The 23,989-nt window shown below is 33.4% G+C and overlaps 1 protein-coding gene across 1 annotated transcript in view; it reads left to right on the forward strand.

Annotated features, from left to right (window-relative positions):
* Positions 1-23,989, forward strand: part of ADGRB3 (adhesion G protein-coupled receptor B3) — a 792,587-nt gene that overhangs the window by 290,195 nt on the left and 478,403 nt on the right. The window contains exons 2-4 of the mRNA XM_024133055.1: positions 9,468-9,578; positions 15,107-15,268; positions 21,219-21,383. Of these exons, the coding sequence (XP_023988823.1) occupies positions 9,468-9,578; positions 15,107-15,268; positions 21,219-21,383 (438 nt within the window). The remainder of the gene's footprint in view (positions 1-9,467; positions 9,579-15,106; positions 15,269-21,218; positions 21,384-23,989) is intronic.

Raw genomic sequence — 23,989 nt, forward strand, 5'->3', positions numbered from 1 at the left:
AAGAAGGATAACTAGAGGAAAAAATGTAACTGAAAATTCCTACTGACTGATCCAAAAAAATTTAAATAGGGGAAAAATGAAGAAACAGCAAGAAAATATGCTAAAGAGAAATCCTAATATAAGATGGAAGAAATAAGTCCAACCTTATAATAAATATAATGAATGTCAATGGATTTAATTTCCTACTAAAAGGAAGAGGATCAGATGGGATTTTTGAAGTACAACTATACATGTTTTATATAAGATATATGCTTAAAGCAAAAAGACACTGAAGAGTAGAAGGCATATGGAAAAAAATGTAGCAAAGGCGTTAACAAAGCAGTAATAATAGTATTAATATCAAGCAAAATTGGACAAGAAAAAGCACTAATTAGGATGAAAAGGGTGTTGTATTTTGACAGAAAATAGACCAAAAAAATCTAACATTTTCCCTCCCTTCACTGTTTGTTGTGAAGTATATTTGGGATGGGAGATGACATCACACTGCAAAACCACTTCTAGGAATCTTTCCTCTGGAGGCAAACCTCTGAAGGGAACATAGATGTAAATATCTGGCCACAGGAAAATAGAGAGGCATGGTATAATGAAAGCATATTTATGTCTTCTTGGGTAGTTTACAAAAATAAAAAGATATAAAAGATATAATATGACAATAGTGAATGGAATGAGAAAGAACAAACATTTTCTTAAGGGGTATAAAGAGACTAGATCAGTGTATAACAAAATCAATTAAAACTGAAAGGAAAGAAAACTCTGAAGATAATAGAAGAGAAACCAATGAGACCACAGCATTGTTTTGGATATGGTGACCTGGCTTTTGATTCAACCGTTCTCATCTAAGTGGTCCTCTTAACCGATTTCTGTTGAATGATATGGATGAGACATGCAGTTAAATCAGTTTTATCTGAAGCAGTTTGTGAATGAAAGAATGAAATTAAAAGTTATTAATCTGACAAATATATATTTGACTGCTTATAATGACACTTTCCAAGGGCTGGCTAGTAAATTTAATATTTGTGAAAGATTTTATAAGCCTTGCCTATCAGACTAGGAATAACTATAAAATTTTCTCTCACAAAAACAAATTTTTGTCTACTCTGTTCAAGGCTATATCACCAGTGCCTAGAATCCTGTCTGGAATATAGTAATTGCTCATTTAATGTTTGTTGAACGAATGGACTCTATTCATGCTCAATGCCTTTGAAAGCAGATTGTCTTCTAAAAAAATCCCTCTCCAGCGTGGATGCTGGTTAAGGTGTTTAAATAAGTACTGTGCAATCTTGAGACCTCCCATGCAAAGTAAACCTTGCTTTGGTGCTTAGACATGCATCCAGGGAACTGTTCCACACTGAGTGACTTAAGAAAAGGTTTAGAAGCAACTACAACTCTGTGTTTTACTTAGACTTGGGTGCCTGTGTGTCTCTGCACACCCCAGTCAACCTTGGTCAGAGCCTCTAGGCCTCCAGGTCTGCTGAGAGATGGCCTGTATGTTATGTTCATGTGCCAACTTCTGACCTGAGAAAATAATGCAATTTTAGAGCTTCAGAAGACCTCGGAGACCCTGTTCCCAGAATCCCCTTTTGCAACAGGAGGAAACAGGTTCGGAGAACTTCAGGTGTGATGCTCAAAACAGGAGCTGCATCTGCTGGTCTTCACTTTATTTGTCCACCCTGACAATTCAGCTGTAGCTCACATCTAAGTTTAATGGTCTTCCTTGTCTCTAGGTATTTGAAACACTGCTTTGAAACGGCTAATCATTTTTAGTTCTCTCTCTAGAATGCCCCTTGGGCTTCAATACTGATAATGATAAATGATGGAAACAAGTTTGAATATATGTTAATTGATTATAAGGATAATTTATAGACTAGAAAAATACTGAAACTATTATCCACATGTATTCATGTGTTCCTGAAAAAAAATAAGCTACAGTATTGAGAGGATAGTTAAGATGGTATTATAGTTATTTTTAGAAATTGCTGTAAGCACTATATGTATGTCTTAGTGGAACCATTTTCATTAAAAACTCAGTTTTGATATTTCTTTCAGTAAACATGTATACAATGTTACTGCTGTAAACTAAAACATTATGTGATAAGACCCCAAAATATAGCAATAAATGGTAAAACATGAGTAGAACTATTTCTTTTGATATTTATAGATTCTCTAGAAAAGAAATTCTTTGGCAACAAAATGGATGAGTTAAAAAGTGTAAATGACAGAGGAACTTCTTTCTTACCTCCAGGTACAACCTTGAGATCATGTGAGTCACGTGAAGGTGCTTTAAGTGTAGTAAATATGTTTCAGAACTATCCAGATACCAGTGCCTTATGAAAAAGCATGAAAAATCCATTTCATGGCTTACCCACTGTGTATATATGTTGAGATGTTTGGGTCAAGCAACCATTGATCTAATCTTTTAACTTTCACTTGGAGTGTAGAATGTACTAATTATTCTCATGGGGTATGTTTTTAAATTATTTCTTTCAGTAAATATGCGTTCAGTGATATTGCTTTAAGTTAAATTATTCTGTGCTGTACTGTTATAGGAAATGAGATTGAACTTCAGCAAGTGGAAAAGTCCCATATGGATATGAGCCTTAATTAAAAAATCATAGAGGAATCATTTTTCTTAAACATTCTAAATGAATGCATAATATAATACATATAATACAATATGCATAATGTAATATATATACAAAGGTAACATCTCTCAAAAATACCATACTAAAAGTGTCACTTTTTTCAAGTATAAACTTTCTTATAAAACACTCCCCTGTAAACTTTTGGGGCACTGACAATTGCTCTAGTTTCCAACAATTTGGACCCAATGGTCCAAAGATGTACTCAACCTGCAGTAAGCTGGGGCTTCTGATTCTTATCTAATGGGTGTACTCCATCCATTTGCTCCCCCAGACTTAGGAGCTGCTGATGACCCATAGATCAAACCCGACCCCCTACCCAATCACAAATAGTTGTATATGGACAATTGCAGTAGCTCTTCATAGTTTATGTTGCCTCTAATTTTGTTTCCCTAGACTCTTCTCTCCATTCTTCAATTACAGTAATCTATCTAAAATTCAAATCAAACCATGATTTCTCACTCATTGCCTCTTAAACCCGTACAAAAGTTTCACATTTAATCGGATAGAAATACTTTCCAGGGTTCTTAATAAGGCCTAAAAGAAGCTTTCTGTGGGCCTGATTCCCTCTGCATGTCAGAGAGCTTGGCAGGAAAGCAAGCCAGCCCTGCTCTTGTTAGGAAAATATAGAACTGCTTCATCCAGGGACAACCCAGTTGACTTTCTTGTAATTCACATTCCCTAAGATCTTGTTGGGCCACTTTAGCAATAAGATTATTCACATCTTATAGTGTGAGGGTTTTAGTCCCCTACAAAAGGTGCTGGAACTCACAACATAGCATCTTATTTTGCCACTGATGTACTAAAATGCTAAATTAAATTCTGATACAGGTCAACAAGAAAAGATGAATCCTACTAGTTTACTATTGGAAGTAGAATTGCTTTTATTATTTATGTGCTTCTACATTTATTTTACTCATCACCAACAAATAAAGTATCTTTCAAGCAAACCATTACTGATAGTTTATAAAAGTCCAAAAGTTATCTCAAAAAGAGATGAGATCATAAAATGCAATTGGATAATATATAAGAAATATTAACAAATAATTCCTACATGATTTCACACATTGATGATTTCTTACATGGAACAGTGCATCCAGTTTACTAACATTTCCCAGAAGTAAGACCGAGTAAGTGTAAAAATGATGATTTAAGGGTTTATACCCCAAATGTCCTGGAATCATTCTAGATAAGATGTTTTATAATATAATTTTTGAATACATGTTTGAAAAGATCTAAAAGGAATCTATCATTATATGTAATTATTTCAAAGCTTCTATTTGGAAATAAAATGAATTAGAATATATCATCATTGACTAAGACTATAGACACTACATATATTTACAATCGCTTCTATAAAATATTTTGGGTTTCATAATTTAACAACTTAATTGAAAACATCTGATCATTTAAAATTTTTCTATAAACATACTAGCAGTATATCGTTTCATTATACTATGTTTTGTCCATTTTAGAAGTGCCATAAAATCACCCATTTATTTAACAGAGTCATGGCCAACTCTCTAATAAAGTCATTTCTGTGGGAGTATTTTGAAAAGCAAGATTCTGTTTTATTATTGTAATAAATAGCATCTTCATGCCTATAACCAGGTATCTAATTATGGCAATGGAACCAAGAAATAATTTGAAGGAAGGAATATCAATTAACCTTTCACATTTTAATGATGGATTTCTCAGATTTCTAATATTTCTTAACATGTATTAATTTATTTTAAATATTTCTTAATATTAATTTTTGATTTTCTCAAAATTTATTTAAATATTTCCTGATATTTATTATATAATTGTCATTAATTTGAATTAATTCTTTGGAAATTGTCTTTCATCCACTTATTCTATTCCTGTTTGGTTTTTTGGGAAAATGAAATTAGTGTATGTATAATTAACAGTAAAAAGTATTTCTTAAACAGCGTTCTTCAGAATTTCAGCTAATGATGTCTAATTTTAAAATTCCTTGTTTCCAATAGTTCATGCCAGTTCTAGAAATATCTTCGATGATGTAGACTCCAAAAGATAATAGTCTTTTTCCCAATCAGCTCTATGTTTTCATAAAGCACCTGACTATATAGACACTCAACAAAGAGTTGTTGAGGGAGAGAAAACAATTTTTACGTTTAATCATATTGCAAAAAATTTTTAAAAATAATCTCAGAAAACAGAAGAATATCATAATGACTGATGATCTGGTCTCTTCTTCACTACCTAAATATCTCCAGGCCATGTTATGCACACAAAAAATCTGCATGCAAAATAATTGTGCCAACTCTGTTTCCAATAAGTGTAAAAATAAATGAACGAATTTAATAACATACAAGTTCAGCTTAATGCTTTGATTAAGGTAAATAATTTTATGTATTTGAAAGGATCAGGCCATTTTTAGTGGGTTTTCTTGGGTGTGAGAATATCAGAGACTATTTTTTACTTATGTTTGTAATTTTAATACCTAAAACAGTAAGTAATTGATAAATGTTTATTGACAAAAATTAAGCATTGTTTTAGGGCATTAAGCTTTGTTTTGGGACAGTGTGATTTAAGTTCTAAATAAACTAATATTTCAATTATTTAAATAATAATCTGAATATATTTATCGACACAATAGCAACAATAGTTAGCTCTGTTGACAAAAGAAATGTTGACCATCATAATCATACATAATTAACTTTTAAGTACTTCACTGAGAATTTTATTTTTTCCCCATTGAACTGTTCACCAAACAAGTTAAAGAAATGGTTCTAGGCATCTAGAAATTGGTCTTTTGGAGAAGCAATTCTTAGCATGAAATTTATTTATAGAATAAATATTGAACCCCAGTTATATGCAAAGCAGGAGGTGCTTTTAAAACTTGTAAGACATACTTCCTTCCCATATAAGTTTACAATCCAGTTCGGGCAATAAGGCACAATCTAATAAGTAAGAGTCCATTATTGATACAAAGCAGAACAGAAGTTAGGGCAGACAGAGGCTGATTCTGATTGGTTGGTTAGTTCATGGAGGTGGTGCCATTGGAGGTGGACTTGGAGAGGGCTTAATTGCAGGCATGGCTGGAGGAGCAGGTGTTTCAGGTGGAGGAAAATAAGAGAAAGGCTGCGTTGGCTTGACCATTTCCATGACAAAAAGTAGTGCAATTTGGCTGTAGATTAAAAGTAGGGCATATCTCTAAGAGTTTCTTGAGAAGCAACAGTGGGCTAGAATAGTTTCTGTAGAAATGCGAAGGAAAGCTAGCTAACAATGTGAAGTTAATATTTATATTGCAAGATAGTTTGCAGTAAGAGCTGTTATCGACTAATTTGCTGTTCTACATGTCCGTACATGAAGAATAAACACATGGTAAAATAACAGATGGATATGTGTGTGTTTTAACTTTTTGATGACTTCACATTATTATAACCCTTGATTTCCAGACAAAAAATTCATGACTGAAGATTGACTTACCAAGAGTCAGTTTTCAAGTGTATTTCTTTCTTAACGATCTACTTGTAATATTCCTGGATGGGGGAAGAAAAGACATAAAACTATACTTAAAGCAACAGATTTTCAAAACCTTTTTTTCATGTGACTTTGATTGTATTGTACTTCCAGAGACTACTGCTTTTTATCGAGAAGCACAGTGAAAGAGTATATATGAGAAAATGTGCCTAAATATGGAAAGCCATATGAGTTTTATATATGAACGCAGCTATTTATGCACCACTTCATCGATACCATCAACATAAAGATATAGGAAATAACCCTGTATTTTCATAAGCCATGTACCATATGTACATATACAGTATTATGCTGTACATGACTTCATTTGATTTCATAACTTGCTTTTCATTGCTTTCACCAAAGCAGATCATCTTTTTATTTGGCTATGCTGTTTTTCTCGTGTAACTGATGTAGTATATGATCTTTGCCACCTCAGAATCATTTGAATATAAATCAACAACCATGAAGAACTTATATTATTCAGAAAGCATAACACCCTAAAGGTTTACCTCAACCCATATTCACTAAATAAGAGAATAATAGCAAAAATGATAGCTTTTTCTCCCTAAGTTTAGATGATCCAATTGGCCTTTATATTTATGAGAAATCAAGAAGATGATATCATCTTGAAAGAGAGCACGAATATTTTGAAAGTATTCCATTGTGAGAAATGGATGGAGCCATGGCATTTGTTGTTAAATTTTACCATTGATAACAACCCTTAAACAAAGAAGTTTTTTTTCAAACACTTGGCACATAAACATTGGCAAAAGAAACTCACTTAATTAGATAAGAGTTTACGTGTTTCACTTACAAATTAGGATTGTTGTAGGTCTGAAACAATCCGTCTAGCACATTAAAAAAATACCACCATAGTGTTGCTTTTCCATCTGAGAAAAAGAAGTAAATTGTTAGCATGTCTTCTGTCTTATAGGGAATTTAGTTATATCAAGACCTCATATTATTGAATAGTTTTAATGTTTTAAGTAATTTTTAATATAAATTATATTGCTAGCAATAATCAGAAAATTTATTTTAAACTTTCGATTATGTAAAACTTATGTAATCAAGTCCACAGATGATTGAAGAATTTCTTAAATGCTGTGGTAAGGCATTAGCACTAATGCTCATATAACATTGATTATTAATAAGTAGAAGTGACTAGAGTGAAGAATATAGAAATTTAATTTGTAATATAAAATTTGTAATTTGTATTTGAGAAGCTTCAATTACATTCCAGCTAATAATGTAAAATAGTTGACTGAAATACTAATGCCTATTTAAAAATAAATAGTACTTTACTCGTGTTTAAATTTCAGAACTCATTAAAAATTGAATATGACACTTTTAAAATGATCTCAGAGCCAACCTATATCCTCAGACCCCTAAATTTCAGGATCACAGTCCCTGTAAACTATTTTTCCTTAGAAAACAAATTGCAGGCTATTATCATGCTGCCACCGAGTTGAAGAATTGCCTTCTACTAGAACAGGTAATGAAGTTACCTTGTAGTTAGGAAGTTGTAGGCATGGGATACTTTCTTTGGTGTTCTTTGCTCTCTGGGTGCCAAAACTACCTTAGTTGTAAGCATCAGAGCCCCCAGATTACTTATGTGAATATGTGCTCTGACTCAGATGCCCTAAATGATAGACACACACGTACACAATGTAAATGATAAATTCAAGAGGACAGAAGGTAAAGCATACTGTTAATAAAAATTACTGTTAAATTTCTTTTGCTATTTTCAGATCCAGAGAAATTTCAGTTGTATATAATATTTCAAAATATTGGCTAGTGCAGGAGTCTAGATATAACTCGTTATATCTAGTCTCGTTAACAGAAGGAAGCACGGTTTAGGCAGCACATAACGTAATGAAAGGATGTTGGCAGTAATGGAAAACAGCGATGGATTTTACGAGATTAAACCAACTGACATTAAGTGAAAATTTCCACTTCCTGCCTTGGATTTTATCTAAACTGACAAAAACAAACACACATTTAGATTTCTCAGGTTTCTCATGGGATGTTCTCTTGGATAGAATATCTGGAAAGAATTTCTGACAAATCAATCTGTCAGGAGCCATACTTTAATATTTATGAGGAAATCTGCCAGGCTGGACAAAATCGTGTGCTAGTCTTTTCTCCTTGCATAAAAGATCAGAGTTGTGCATAAAAAATACACTGCTTAATCGTACAAGGTACATTGTAATATTTTAGCAGAAGATGATTTAAAGATGGATGGGAAAAGCCAAAACAATAAGCTGGTGAAATTATCCATTCCCAAATGTTGACATTATTAGTTCTAGCAATCTATTTGCACTATCATTAGAACATATTTTACCCAGTCATGTGTGTCATGTATGAAAGACCTGGTGTTAAAGACCCCAAACTTTTCTTAGAACATTGAGCACCACTGACCCCTGCCCCTCAGCAATGCTACAGTCCTGTGAGCCAGAACTAACCACTCCATTCATCAGGCTTTGGTTTTATTCAAATTATTTTACAGTAACAGTGAAATAAGCATGGAATGCTTCCAGAGTTCTAAGCATATAGATTAAAAAATATATGCTATGTGGAATCTATTCTTTTGTTCAGCTTATTTTTTTCTCTCCCCCATCTGTCTCTGAGTTAGGTCCAGATTATTTTCCTTTCCTAGGAGGTATATGTTGAAAGGATTAAATAACAGAAACCTGGAGTCATTCTCTCTCTTAAACATAACTTTTAAAAGAGAAAACACTCTCTTCCAAGTGGTTAGAAAAGGGATGTAGAATTATATGGGCACAAGGCAGGAGAGAATGAGTTATCTAAGCCACCATTTTCTATAAGCTTTGGAGGACACTAAGGGCAACCTCGTCTTTGGGAAAATAGTCCATCGAGTGAATGTTTGCCTTAGGTAAGCTAGGTTACAGGATTATTCACTCCTTAAGGAAGGGCTAAAAAAACTTGTCGGGGTGATGATTCTTCAGCAAAGCAGCAGCTGGTTTGCATCAGGATTCTATCTCTGAAGAACAACAGTTAGCCCTGTGGTTGTATTTTTTCTCATGTATTGCTTCAAAACACGATCAGAAAAGAGTACACTATTTCTGTTACTTCAGCTGACTTAAAACCTGATGTGTCATTTCACTGACTGTTATCGTTTCTTGAAACCTTGTTCTTGTTTATAGATTTTTTTTGACTTGAGTTTAGAAATGTTCCAAGCAGATCAGCCTAAAAAATTTAGAATCGTGGATTTAATCAGTAACTTCTAGGTCTGTGTAGGAACATATTGCATGAGACAGTGATGTAATTTGTGAGAAATGTCTACACACAAGCTTTCATATACCTTTATTCTGTCTTTAGAATTTGGAATGATGGGAGATCATACAATTAAAAGTCAGCGACCTCGATCTGTTCATGAAAAAAGGGTCCCTCAGGAACAAGCTGATGCTGCTAAATTTATGGCACAAACTGGTAATACGTTAGTTACATTTTTCTATTTATTGTTGTTAATTTAATGAAACCACTGCATGTTTTCATAATCTTTTGCTGCACATTTGTCAGTTTTTGGAGCTGATATTTTTTTGAGCCATTTTTTTTTTTTGTCACCAGTTAAAGTCCATAAATGAAGTAGCTGTGAACTGAAAAATGCACAAAAAAATGTGTAAGATTTATTTTGCTTTCAGTGTGGGACATTTAGGATTTACATATTATTATTTACTTATGTTAATTAACTACTGAAAATGTATCATTAAACTTTTAAAGAAACTCAGCAAAGTTATTTCATCAATAATTGATTATTTTAGGACTTTTCAGAATTAATATTTTAAGCAGGACTTTAGATGATGAAATTTAATATTTAATATGTTGAATATTTTTTCAGTTGTCATGTATCATATGAATATTAATTGATTGTTAAAGTGTATGGCAATTCGTTAGAAACTTTTTTTAGAATTTAATATCTTTAATTTGAAAAGAGTTTTGTTACATAAGCTAAATAATAAAAAGTTGACAGTCTTTTTTAGTAAGGTATAATACACTCCAAATAATTAACTATCAACAAAAATGACTTTTTGGTTTATAACATTTTTAATCCTAAATAAATTAGATTACTTTAAAATACATTCCTCCAAATATATATATGTAAACAAATAGATGCATTCCTCTTTTGGCTCATCATAATAAATGGGCTATAATTCCCCCTCTTTACTTTGAATGTAGAACGTTCTTAGATGAAAACATGAGTAATCTGTGTTATAAACATTTTCATCTGTCAGTTTTATTACAGGAAATTGCAAACTAACGGTTTTATCTATGTCTTCATAAAGTCTTATACATTCCAATCTAGATGATGTGTTTTACTATTAATACAGAAGTTTCAAGTACATGACCAGCTTTTTGACATGACATTCAGACTGATTTTGATGAAATTCCCTTGAAGAATGAATATTTCCTTTAGTTCATGTGATCTTAGGATAATACTTATTCAGAACACTAGATTTGAATCTATAACTCAAAAATGCAAATATTCTTAATGAACTGTGCCCTTGCTAATGGGTGAATAGTAGACTTGAATACATTAGTGGCAGGTAGGTCAAAGAACTCTCAGAAAAGGAAGAACATTTAGAATAAATTCTACATTAAGGACATATTTTTAGCTTTTTAAAAAAATATGTTGCAGCCAAATCCAGAAATGAAGAAAACTTGCTTATCTGGATTGCTTTTCGTGCACCTTCTTATTTAAGAAAAGGTGATTTATATTTTTACTATTTGATTGAAGAAGTCCAAAAGTGCACGACCAGGTTCAGGCAAATTTTCAAATTTCTAAATGTATTTTTCTCCCTTACAAGGATCAAAAAGTCTCAACTACTGACCAGAGATTAGGGGATGATTGACTCTAAGTAAAGACATAGGGCATGGGCTGACTACTCAGCCTCCTTCTTGTGCCGTTTCATGGGGCATTTCTGTAAGATGAGAGGTGTCCTGACATTTTGCAAAAGAAGTGGCAGACATTGGTTTACTGAAACTCCTTAAAATTGGGGTCACTTAATAATGAAATGGTGAACCATAGTTTAAATTTCCAATAATGTAGCAAAATTAGTTTATGCATAAATATTATGCAATTTGGCCTGGAGTTTTTATATAAATTCAGTTTTTGGATTTGCCTGTGACACACACCAAGAAAATTCAGAGTTTTCAGCCAGAAACCTTTTTGCAAATTCAGATCACAAGGAACATTATATTTTCTTAGTGAGGAATTACTAGTTTTCATTTTAATTTACTCACTATTTTCCAGGCATTGTTTCGTATCTAATATATAGGGACACATGATTTGGTAAAATAAATGAAATGCTTATTAAATAGATCCATGAGGAGCTTTAAAGCTATTTCCCCATGTTGTGAACAATAAGTCAGAAAAGTCAATGAACTTCAGAATTAAAGTTCTGAAAATATTGATTGGATGCTTTAACTAATGAATAACATATAGTTATTATTTCATTTTAAACCAAATATAGTATAGGTAAATATAAATACAGGTATAAAACATTTTACATTTACATTTCCATGATACTGATTAAAGACTGGAAAACTGCATTATTTAACATAGTTTTAAAAATACATAATTTGACATGAGGCAATTATAAAGCTAAAAAGAACAGGTTTTTAATTTTTTGCCCTTAAATATTTTCTGAGATTATACTTTCTCCAGATGTTAAGGTAGTCTGAATAAATACAGCTCAGTATAACACAATAAAATTCTACAAAAGTTGTTTTATTTATACTTTTCTATTTGTCTTTCAAACCAAGAAATTGGTGTTGCATGTAAATAATGCTGAGTAATTGCTAGCATTAATTTGAGAACAAAGAGTCATGCAATAGGGGTAAAGCTGAATAATAAAACACAATATATTTTTATGTTAGTCATGCGGAAAAACAAAGCAAAAGCTATCAGACCGTATAACTTAAGAATTACTTCTCAAAATGAGTAACCTAGCCTCTTCAATCATTATGATCAGTCAACCCAATATTTAAAAACAAACTTTCTATAAAGTAATAATGTGACTGGCAATGTTTTTAGAAGAGTAATATTTAGTAAAGTCACATTACTTTATCAAAATAACTTGACCATTTTGGTCAGTTTGGTAACTGAGTTAGGCTAGTTTGGACATAATAGTACAATGCTCAAATAGTCTAGGACACAGCTGTATTTATAGTCTATGGACGTGAAATGCCATGATAAGATATAGATATTTAATATAGACTTCTAAATTAAATACCAACATGATGGCTTAAGACTTCTTAATTATACATACTGATGCTTTTTAACATCATAGTTATCAAATGATCTTATAAACATGTTTAGGAAAGTAGTCTTTTACTCCAGTGGGGAAAATAGTATGTCACATGTTATCTAAAACAGAAAAATAAAATTGTGTATTTCTAATTTCATGATTTTAACATACTAGCAACATTTTTTATTAGTATTTTGTTTATAGTTTAAAATGCACTCCCATACCTCACCTCATTTAATCCTCACAAATAGGTTGTGAGGTAGATGTATTACTCATTTTATTGAGAGGTTCAGAGAAATAAAGTGACTTTCTCAAGATCACAGAGCTAATATGCAGTAGCTTTCCATCAACGACAGATCTTCTGACTTTAATAGCAGTGCTTTTTCAGTTTCCTTTCATGTTTTGTGTCAGAATAAAGGGCCTTAATAGTACCTTAGATCCTGAATCCTTCTACATAATGTGTAATATGCCTTAAGTTACAAGTTAAGGAACCAAATTAGTTTGTGCTATCTCCAAAACATATATATTAAAAATAGTATACTTTGTGTTATACTTTACTGTCTTAATGTCAGTGAATTTTTTACAGAATATCTTTGCTATAAAGTATTTCTTACAAAGCCCCAATGTGCTTGACTAGAACAGCCTTCATGCCTTTTGGGATGAGGCTGTGGCAGCATGGAAATCATAACTATTTCAGGGAAATGTCACTTGAAATTATAGATTGAGATATAATGGGGTCATTTTGGTAGGCGGGCCAGTATTTCAACGGCAAGATTTGATTCAGAATTTGAAAGCCCATATATATCTTATTCATTTATTTCTTGTGGTTTTGATCAACAAAATAAACCACCAGTTTGAGGGGGAGTGAATAATGCCAATTCTGAGCACTAATTATCAATCCCTCATGACCCAGGCATCATTATCTAGCTTGTTCAACATCATTGTAGCTTCATACATTCAGAAGCAACCCAAAATTTTAAAAATTTTACAGAAATGCACATAAAAATAGTTCTTGATCCTGATTCATTGCTCAGTTTAATTAAACCCTCTTTTCCTGCCATCTTAACAATGCAATGCTCTTGTGGAAAAATAGAACTAATTGTATTCATAACCTTTATCATTTTACTTATTATAGAATTCACAATGTTCAAGGTTTTCTGGCCTTTAATTAATCACATTCAACCATAATATTTCTACTTCACTTAATCTCATCACAAACACAGGTTGAAATATCACAAGAAAAAAATTTGCATTAGATTTTCCCCAACTTTAAGCTTAAATTTTTTTCAAAGTGTGCTTGTCTGTGACCTAGTTGTCATGGGCCCTCGAGGAGATAAGAAGCTTACACCAGAATGTAACTTGAACTACTTTATCAAACACATGTTTTATTTCATCTGACTCTGTTTTTTGGAAAAAGAACTTCTCAGTGATCAGTAAGTTGAGTTACATTCTGGTCCAAACTTCATCTGTCCTAGGGTCCCAACCCGAGGACCAGATGCCTTGAGTTGCACTGCAAGTCATTTCTAAGTCATGTATTAACCTTTCCAAAAAAGGTGGAAAATGGATCCTCATACTCTATCAGTTGAATTCTCTTCTAAAGGCAAATCAAATTCTAAACAGAATCTGTAAAATATAAATTGCTCCTTGATTTATATAATCAGTGATGCAGAGTTTTCAGAAACACTTCACCAAGTGAAGCAAAAGTCGTCTTTTTCAACAAAGTCTAAATTTAATTTAACTAGTTCCTGCCAGCAGGTAAATGGCCCAATTTTGTATTTGTAGAAAAGCAACTGCAAGTTTTCAAATTAGTGTTAAAAATCTATCCTGAACACCATTCCAGAATAGAATTAGAAGCCTGTTGAGATGGTCTTAGAAATTCTTGACTTTAAGTCTCCTTTGGGACATGACTTTGGATCATAATAGAACTTAGACATAGTTTCAGGGTGATGCCTACTCCAAGAAAGTTAATGAATTCAGACATTCAGTGACTTTTAAAGCCCTATTTTTTTAGTAAATTTTAGTTCCAGATTAAATTAATAGAAATCATAGAGGAATTTTCCTTCACTTCAAGTAAAACTTACTTCTCTACTGTAGATCATCATGGGGAAAATTGTGAGTAGAATGTTTTTGAAAAAATTATCACGAAATAAATAGCTGTCATAAGATGAAAAAGTAGGAATTGCACAAGGAATAAATTATAAACAAGTGTGAGTGTTCAACACAATAAAAATTTGATATGCCCAAACTCCCAGAGCCCCACCTCATCCAGCATTAGAAAGGAGCTTATGGAACAAACGACTGGGGAAGGATACATCAATATATTTCTACTCACCAAAGCCAGAGTAAGTTTAGCAATACATTTTGTTTCCTCTTCCATCAAAGGACAAAGCTTTAGATTGGCTTGAAGAGAATCGCTCCAACAATCATTCTTGAAAAATGCTGACTTGTCCCTTCATAGCATCCATGGCCCAGTGGATTTGTGAGGTGGAGTCTTGCTAACAAGGTTATAGCTAACTTGGATCTTGCGTCAGTGTAATAGTATCTCTCTTTAAGTTTCTTTTTCTCTGAAATGTTTTTGTGTATCTTTGATGTACTGTCATGTTTTTACATTGAAATTATTCTTGCATGTCATAATGTCAGTTTGGTATAATGCTTACTAGATGAATATTCAATACAGTATTTCATGTTTATTTGTTGTCTTGCACACAGGTGAATCTGGCGTGGAAGAGTGGTCCCAGTGGAGCACATGCTCAGTTACTTGTGGTCAGGGGTCGCAGGTGCGAACCAGAACTTGTGTATCACCTTACGGGACACACTGCAGCGGCCCATTAAGAGAATCAAGGGTTTGCAATAACACTGCCCTCTGTCCAGGTAGTGTTAGCAGCAACTACAACTGTGGATGTTATTGAATTGTGTCATGCTACGCATTTGGAACGATGTGTTATTTTCATATGAACCTGGTATAGGCATTTTAATTAGAGTGGATAAGTGTAATTTGTATTCAACTGTGAAATTTTATTATGTATATGATTCTTTCCGCTTTCAGAGCAGCCAAGAAATTACAAACGTGACTCCCTACCCACTGCAGCTATAAGCTTGAAATTCTGTATCTGTTTCTAATGGTATTTAAGGTTCCAAGTCTTTCCTTATTTTAGAGGGTGAAAATGTCCAATTGAATGTTGGAGGAATAGTGAAATTTGCCAGCATCCTGGAAGTGTGATCAGTACCCAGTGTTTAAGGCAGTGGTTGATACAGCCTTTAAGGCAGTCAGCTATTTTCCTACAGCTTATTTGACCACATCGGGGAAAATAGTGCCCCGGGCCAAAGGACTTTCTGTTAGTTTATTTCATTCAAGTGACAACCCTCATCAGAGCCATCCTCTGCTCTGTAAACTTAAAGTCACTAATGGAAAAAAAAAAAAAAAAGATCTTTCATATTAAATGGAGCATAACGTAATAGCTTACCCACTTAGGATCAGATTTTTCCATGTTACATCAACATTTTTTTGTCCGTCGGTGCATACATGCATATTATAAGCATTTCTTCTTCTCAGACCCCTGACTTTCATGTAAAAATAAGTACTAAAAGGAGTCTGGGCTTTCTTTCAAGAAGTCCGAAGCACGTAATCCTGTGAATCTCCAGGTCTGTGTTTCTGCTCAGCCATTTGGTGGATGGGTGATGCCGACTCAGACCACTGCAGTTGACAATGGCTTGCATTCACAGCCCTTCCAGAGGCCTCTGGAGTGAGGTGGGCACAAAGAAAGGGCCTGGCACTACAGCCGCCTTTCATCTGGTGAAGTGTGCTTAAGTCTTCTGGCAAGTTCCGTTTCCAGAGAAGCCTAATTCTGCAGTTGCTAAAAGCAAGAGTACAGAGTGGGTGGCATGGGGGAGGGGCAGGGACAATCCCAATTTCCCAGAAGAAGGGGTGAGGGCAACCCATTCAAAAACAATTTGGAGGAGGAGCTGTTTAATAGGTACAAAGTTTGGATGTGCAGAATGAAAAAATTCTGGAGACCTGTTTCCCAACACTATGAATATACTTAACACTGCTGAATTGTACACTTAAAAAGGATTAGATGATAAATGTTCCAATAAAAGAAAAGGCAAGCTGGAAAAAATAAAAGGGGAAGGAAGTGGCGGGCAGTCGTGGAGGAGGAATGCTGCAGTGAGATGGGAGATCCCTTTGCTACGGGCTTGGGAGGCACAAAGCAGTAGACAAAGGTAGAATTAAAAGATAAGATGGGCAGAATAAAAAGAAAAAAATACATATATACATAACTGAATCACTTTGATGTATACCTGAAACATTGTAAATCAACTATTCTTCACCTTAAAAAAAAGATAAACAGGGCAGAAAGGTATGAGGGAGGGAAGACAGAATTAGTAGGAAAAGAGCAATGGTTCCACTGAAAATAAGAAAAGTCAGTGAGAATCAGAGGGAATCAGACTAGATGAGAAAGAACATCAAATGAAACAAAAAGATAACAGAGGGGGGAAAATGCTTAAGGAGATCACGGGTGGGTAAGACAATGAAAAAAGTTGACAATAATAGGGGTCACAGAGCAAACATACTCAAGTACATTAGGCAAGAGAAGGGAAACAAGAGCAGTAAGGAGATGGGCATTTTAGAAATTGTAATGTGTCTAAATTTTATAGGTAAAAGGACCTCATGAGGAAATGCTAGTGGATTTTCAGGTGGGTGTGGGTCAAGTGCATTGTCTGGACTAGAACTTAAAGCTGGACCCTATTTACAGTATTTATGTTAAGGGTTCCACGATCAAGTGCCCTGTACTTGGCAACAAGAAAATTGTCAACAGAGAGTTAAGCTGTACTTGACATATACATTTATGTTGTCAGCATCCTTTTGAAGAGTCAAGATCCTGTCAACATACAGGCGTAGACTCTAATGGCACACGGATCCCCAAATGGAAGTCTGAGTGGGTGCTAAAGTGTTCTCCACAGTTCTCCATTCAGAGCTAACTTTCCAAACACTATTTATGAACACTCACCTGGCTGACATATGGAAATCTCCAACCTTCTGCCCGAGGCTGCTGACCCATCCCCTCACTGGGCGTGGAGACCATGTAGAGTGGGACCAGTGTGTACTCCCTTTCACTCTGCATCTCCTGTCCAGAAAACTGAATAATATTCTATGATTATAAAGCTTTTCCTCAGTTTCTTAAACCTTCTACTATTATGCCTACTGAAGAAGTACATACTAAACACTGGGTTTCTCTTCACCTTCATATACGTATAGGTTTATCTTTTAAATTTGCTTAAATAGTACTGATGATAAGAAATACGTATCTTTTAATCATTGTTATAGTGCAGATGTTGAATTAAAGACAATAAAAAGCATTTTGTTGATTTCTTTTTAATTTTCCAAACATGAAGAATAATTTAGCAACTTTATTATTTTAAAAATGTAGAATAAGTATCCCACTACAGGAAATTGTGATACCTTTCAGATGGTGATTGTGCTTGTTATGAAATATTTTGTGTTCGATATTCTGTTCAATTATTTGTCACGCTGGTAGATATGTATGTTTTTACACAATATATGATGAAAACAGTGACAAAAAGTGAATTTAAAACCTAACATAGTACGCTGAACAGTGTAAATATCTTTCTGAAATACTTTATTCCCAAGAAGAAAACTATCTCAGAAATAACCTACTTGTCACACTGTGAATAAGCAAGGGTATTTGCTATTTAATTAATGAAAATGACACGAGGACAAACTGAATATTAATGTCACTTTTCACAAAATATGTGGGATGATAGAACTAGAGCTTATATTTATTTGTACTCTTAAAGGCTAATCAATAGTATTATAAATTAGTAACTTTTCAGCCACATTATTCACATTTAAAGAGTTTTTAAATTGCATAATAATGTGTTATTTCTAATATGAATCCTAAGATATCCAGCCTTTTACAAAACTGTTGCTCTGACAATCATAGTGTCTTCAGAAACTGATTGTTCAGGGCAGAAAATGATCGGGATAAACAGAAATTAAATTGAGGAAAATAGAGAGCTACATGAAATTCTGTATTTACTGCCCTGGTTTCTGACGTACAGTTTTATGACCTCTTCCAGGATTTCTCAACCTTGGTACCACTGACATTTCGATATGGATAAATCTTTGTTGTGGGGCTGGCCTGAGGATTTGGGGATGTCTGGCAGCATCCCTGGCCTCTACTCATTAGATACCAGTAGCCCCCTTTCTTCCCCTGAGCCGTGACAACCAAAAATGTCTCCGATGTTGCCAAATGTCCCCTGGGAGGAGGAGGTCATTATTGCCCCTGGTTGAGAACCACTAGTCTACTCTATATCCCAGTCTTTTAGAAAAAAGCTGATTTAGGCTAAGGAACGGTTTTGATTTTTTTTTTTTTTTTAATGTCACAGTTTTCACATCCATTTATTTCCCTAAGAAAAAACCTTTCACTTAAAGGAGTTATTTTATACATCCCAATCTGAATCACAAGATACTTTGTACACTTATTTCAGAAACCTGGTAGTAATATAATTTGTGTATTGTGTATTCCTCATTTCGTCTCTAGATAAATCAGAGACATGATATTATAGCTAGTGTCTAAAGAAGAAAACTATAAAAATGGATCAATTTGATTTTAGTTTCTGGGTACATTTTTCAAATGGACTAGATCATTTATAGATTTTCATACTTTACTGAAAATAAAGTCATTTATCCAATGAATTTCCATTAAAATAAAAAAATTTAATCTTTATCATAAATCTTTATGAAAAGGATTCATAAAATTACAAGACTTATGCTACAATTTCCTACTAATTAAATAGTATCAAGTATCAAAAGTAACAAATTATTAATAATTGTATGTCTTTTTCAAATGAAAAAACATATTTTTGCTTTTTAAAATTGATGTGGAGAAGTCATGAAATTTCACCATGGAGCAATAAAGACTGTTAAAAAGTAGTGAGTAAGAACCTGCTGTATAAAAAATAAGTAAATAAAATTCAAAAAAAAATAAATTAAAAAAAAAAGATTAGTTTTCAGAGGATTCTAGCTCCATAATTTAACTAAATCATCAAGATTAATGAACATTTCTTTGAGATTTTAGAGAAAAATCTGCCAGTTTAGCAGCTTTTTCTTCTGGGATTGTTCACTGCATGCGCAACAATGCGATTTGGTAGAACACAACAGAACCAGAACAGAACAGAACCAGGAATAAAAATACTATATAGTCTATTAGCATCTTATATAGAAAATCAGGGAGAAAAGGTGGTTTTTAAGTGGAGAACATTTGGTAACTAGAAATAAATGCAAAAATTGCTTACAGGTGTGCAGTTTACATAACGAAGTACATTCATATATGTTACTTTTAAATTATTTTGCTGTAATTGATCATATATACCTATATGTAAATATAGGTATATGTGTATTTTTTTCCTTAGACTTAAATACAGACTTACTATTTATTCTTATACCAATGGATACAAATTGTCTTTGGTGTTCCCAGACTTAAATGGGAAAAATGCAAACATCTTAATTTCTCTCACTTTTTCTGTATAGTATTTTTGAAATATACTTTCCAGCAAGTTTCACAGAATCTTAAAGAATTTTTCATTGGATATTACCTAAATTTGGCTAATTTTTCCAATATTTGAACATATTTTCACAAGTTGGGCAACTAAATAGTATAAATAGAAGAAAACAGGCTGCCTCATAATTAAGGATGTCATATCTGTGTTTTTAAAGTAACAACTTGGTCAGCAGATAACATGCAAAATATTCTAGATGTACTATATTTACTGGCATGTGTCCTCTGACACTTCTGCTTACCCCAACCAATGTTGAGGAGAAAATGAACATCTTTGTCATGTTTTGTGATTTGTGATTTGACAGTGCAAGAAAGTGACCTAAACTTTGAACCCTAATGGACTTTCTGCAAAAGATGACAGCATTTCTTTGCAGTGGTTATTATGAAGGAACACAAATTATATTAGTGTTCCGATCAAGTGTGAATTCATCGTAATGGAGTGTTTGAAGTACTGGTGTACTGATAGTTATATAAGACATAACTTAATTAGATCATATGTTTTTTCTAGAATTTTTATTAATTAGGAGGATTTCCAGTGCTATCCAGTTACTGGAAGAGGACAGGTATCTTCTGTTTTTCTGGCTATTAGAAAGAGGTCTTCATATTTGCCCCTCGTTTTAAAACTGGGGAGAGAGGAGGCTCTTATGCAAGTAGATAGAGTTTTTGAAATTTCCCTCTTATTCAAAAGACAGTGACTTTAAACACCCACACTTTTTAAATGACAAAGATATGTTTTCTAAAATGTGAGGTCAAAAAGCTGTTTAAAATATGTACCATCAATTTTCAGATTTTTTTCATCCTCTGACACCATAAAATTTATTAATCCTGAAACTTTGTAAATGTTGGAAGAATTAAATTGACCCTTATCTATTTAAATGCAATTTTAACTACAGAAGATCACTCTAAGAAATTTAGTTGATGTTACTTTTACATAGAAGTAACTCATGACTATTTTACTATGAGGGAGAGAGGTGCATTTCCATTCAAAAAAACACAAAAACATTTAAAATTTATAACATAAATAATTGTTCAAATACAAAAAGAGGTACATGCAATTTTCCATTATTTAAATGATTGCTGACTTAACTTCCATTTTGTGACAAATAAGAGTAATTCAATTGAATTTTAAAAATATCTTCATACTTGTCTATTTGATGAGTTTTTTTCTTAATTATAGAGAAAAATAATCTTTGACTTCACCTCTTTGCTTCTGTTGTTGAAGCTTCTTTGCTTTATTACAGTCCATGGAGTCTGGGAGGAGTGGTCTCCGTGGAGTTTGTGTTCATTCACGTGTGGTCGAGGCCAAAGAACAAGAACACGGGCGTGCACTCCGCCCCAGTATGGGGGAAGGCCGTGTGAAGGACCCGAGACTCATCATAAGCCTTGTAATATCGCTCTGTGCCCAGGTGAGCCTGTTCTGGATTTGGGTAACTTGGCATTTATGTCCCTGTATATGGTCCCTAGGATACCTAGGAGATACTAAGAGTACAGCGTTCATTCAGTCACACTGGAAAATGTGTCCTTTGCTTATTGATTCTTGCTTAAATAAAATTGGGTACCTTCCTTGATTCTGTCATATGTAATTGTGTATAATATTTCCTTGACTGAGTACCAATTAATGCTCACCTTTATTGGATTTCTATAAATAGGTATATTAATGATTCCCACTAAGATTTTATCTCTACTTGGATTTTCCTCCTGGAAAAATTATAAGCCATCCCAAAGACCTCTACTGACTGTTGCAACCACATTGTAACTAGAGAGACCGGTGTGGAGGCAATCCTTCTGATGTTATCCTCTCACACTCACTCAGCTCAGGAGTGGGATATGCACCCTTGACCACGTGTGAGCATGGTAGACATTTGCTAGGAAATCAGACTTTCTAGATTCACTGCTAGATGCATAAAATGGTGAGATCATAAATGACATACAGTCTCTATGTGATTATGAAGACTGTATAGTCTGTTCTTAGAGAGTATTTATGTTATTTAAAATTTTTTTCCTTCAAAATATTTCAATTCTGTTTTACCCGACTTTGCTAATTCCACCCATTACTCCAGAGAGAAGTCTTCGTAATGCTATTATTTACGTTGTTGAAACATTCACATATAAAACAGATACCTACAAAATGAAAAAGACTGATCTCCGCCTTGAAGGGGCTTGCAATTTATGAGAGAAAATAAAAACAAACAAATGATAGAATCTCCCCAGGAAAAGCAAAGGCACTTCTAGAGGAAGACACAGACAGGAGTGGCAAATGCCAGAGGCTAATAAAAATGGCAATAGGACCGTTAGAAATAAGCATCATCTTCTCTTTGGGAGAGTTTCTCACCTGTCCATGCAGTCACATGTTCTACATGCAAGCAACAGAGCTGGGATGCCAGTAGTGAGCTCCAGACACATTATTCAACTCACACTGAGTCCCATTTGCCCTCGAAATTCCCCAAGTTAATATCCTATATTATAAGGCAGTGATTCAAAGTTCTTCTGGAAATTTTAAGAATCTAAAACATCTGAAGACTGAAAAACATCCAAAAATGTAGCGAAGCAACAGTCATCTAACAAGCTTAACTGTTCTCTTTTACTGGCTTGCTACACTTAGGAATATACATGTAAATATGTAGTAGTTGTATTGAGTAATAGCATCACTTTTAGAATGTTATGAATTCTACAAATAGTGACTATAACTCATATGATTCAGTATTCAGGTATTATGAATACTGGGGAGTCAATAATCGTGATTCCTTATTTGCAAATCACTCCCAGAAAATCTATTTATGTTCTGTCTTATTTCTATCTCTCTGTAAACATACAGATAGGCACACAGACACACACATATATATTTATGCTCTGCCTTTTTTCCAAAGATTTGAGTAAATTTATACAAATTTTAGAATTTTTTTTTTAACTGCTGAGCTGTGATATTTATGGGGAGTCAGAGTTCTGTCTTATTTTTCTGTGGAGTGTGAAAACATAGATAACACTGGGAAATAAAAAATTATAGCTAACTATAGACTCTCTTTTAATATATTAGTTTCTAATTAATTCTTTTACCTCAGTTGATCCCCATAAGTACAAAGATAAAATGGCACTGATCAGTAAAATGTTATCAACCATGTTTTTCATAGTCCACTTTCCATGAATTTTTTCTAGCAGGAAAAAGCTTGGATGAGTACACAGAGACGCTGAGTTGTTACAATTTAGATAAGAAAACTCGTTTTTCTAAGTTGATGTAGTTTTTGCTTTATCACTCAAGTAGTAGCCATGTGTGTTTTACCTGTATTATACTGTCACTGGAGCCACCCTAAGACCCTTAAATTTGGTTGGCTTTCTTTTGTTAGGTGTTTAATTTTGGGGAGTTATGATTATACTAATTGTAAATCTGGCCTAGCTCATATTTTCTCATAAAGTGAGCATTATGGATCTATCTTGAATACTTAATAAATGTGTTGTTTCTGACTTCCGTTATTTCCATTCTTGGATTTAGTTACATCATAAAAGATAAAATTCTTACCATATTTTATCCCAATTTCCTTACTGTCTGAAAAGGAATTCTTATAGCTATGATTTAAAAAATATATTTTTATACTCTGCTCAAAATTTTGGCATTATGTTTTAAAATTATATATGTTTGGTACAAATATTTCAAATTCTTCCTAGATATTAGAAGAATTAGAAATAATTTCTTATAGCTAATCTCAGGCACCTTCACTGAATATAAAGCATTATTAAGTATCAACTAGATGTAAGACACTACTGAGAAGAATATATAGTCCTTAATCTCAAGAAATTTGTAATATCTTCTGAGGATTTAGAAATAAGCATGTGAAAAATTGAATGCAATTCTGAAAAACACATACAAATACTCTAGTCTCCATGAGAGGTGGTAATTTGAATATTAAGTGGTTTCAACCTCCATTTCTTGTAGCCATCCTACCTGAGATACCTAAGACAACCTCTTAAGGGAAAACCTATAATGGGAAAGGTGTCAGTGATGAAGAAGTGGGCCAAG

Source organism: Physeter macrocephalus, chromosome 10 (assembly GCF_002837175.3).
Source record: "Physeter macrocephalus isolate SW-GA chromosome 10, ASM283717v5, whole genome shotgun sequence".
NCBI classification, from domain to species: Eukaryota; Metazoa; Chordata; class Mammalia; order Artiodactyla; family Physeteridae; genus Physeter; species Physeter macrocephalus.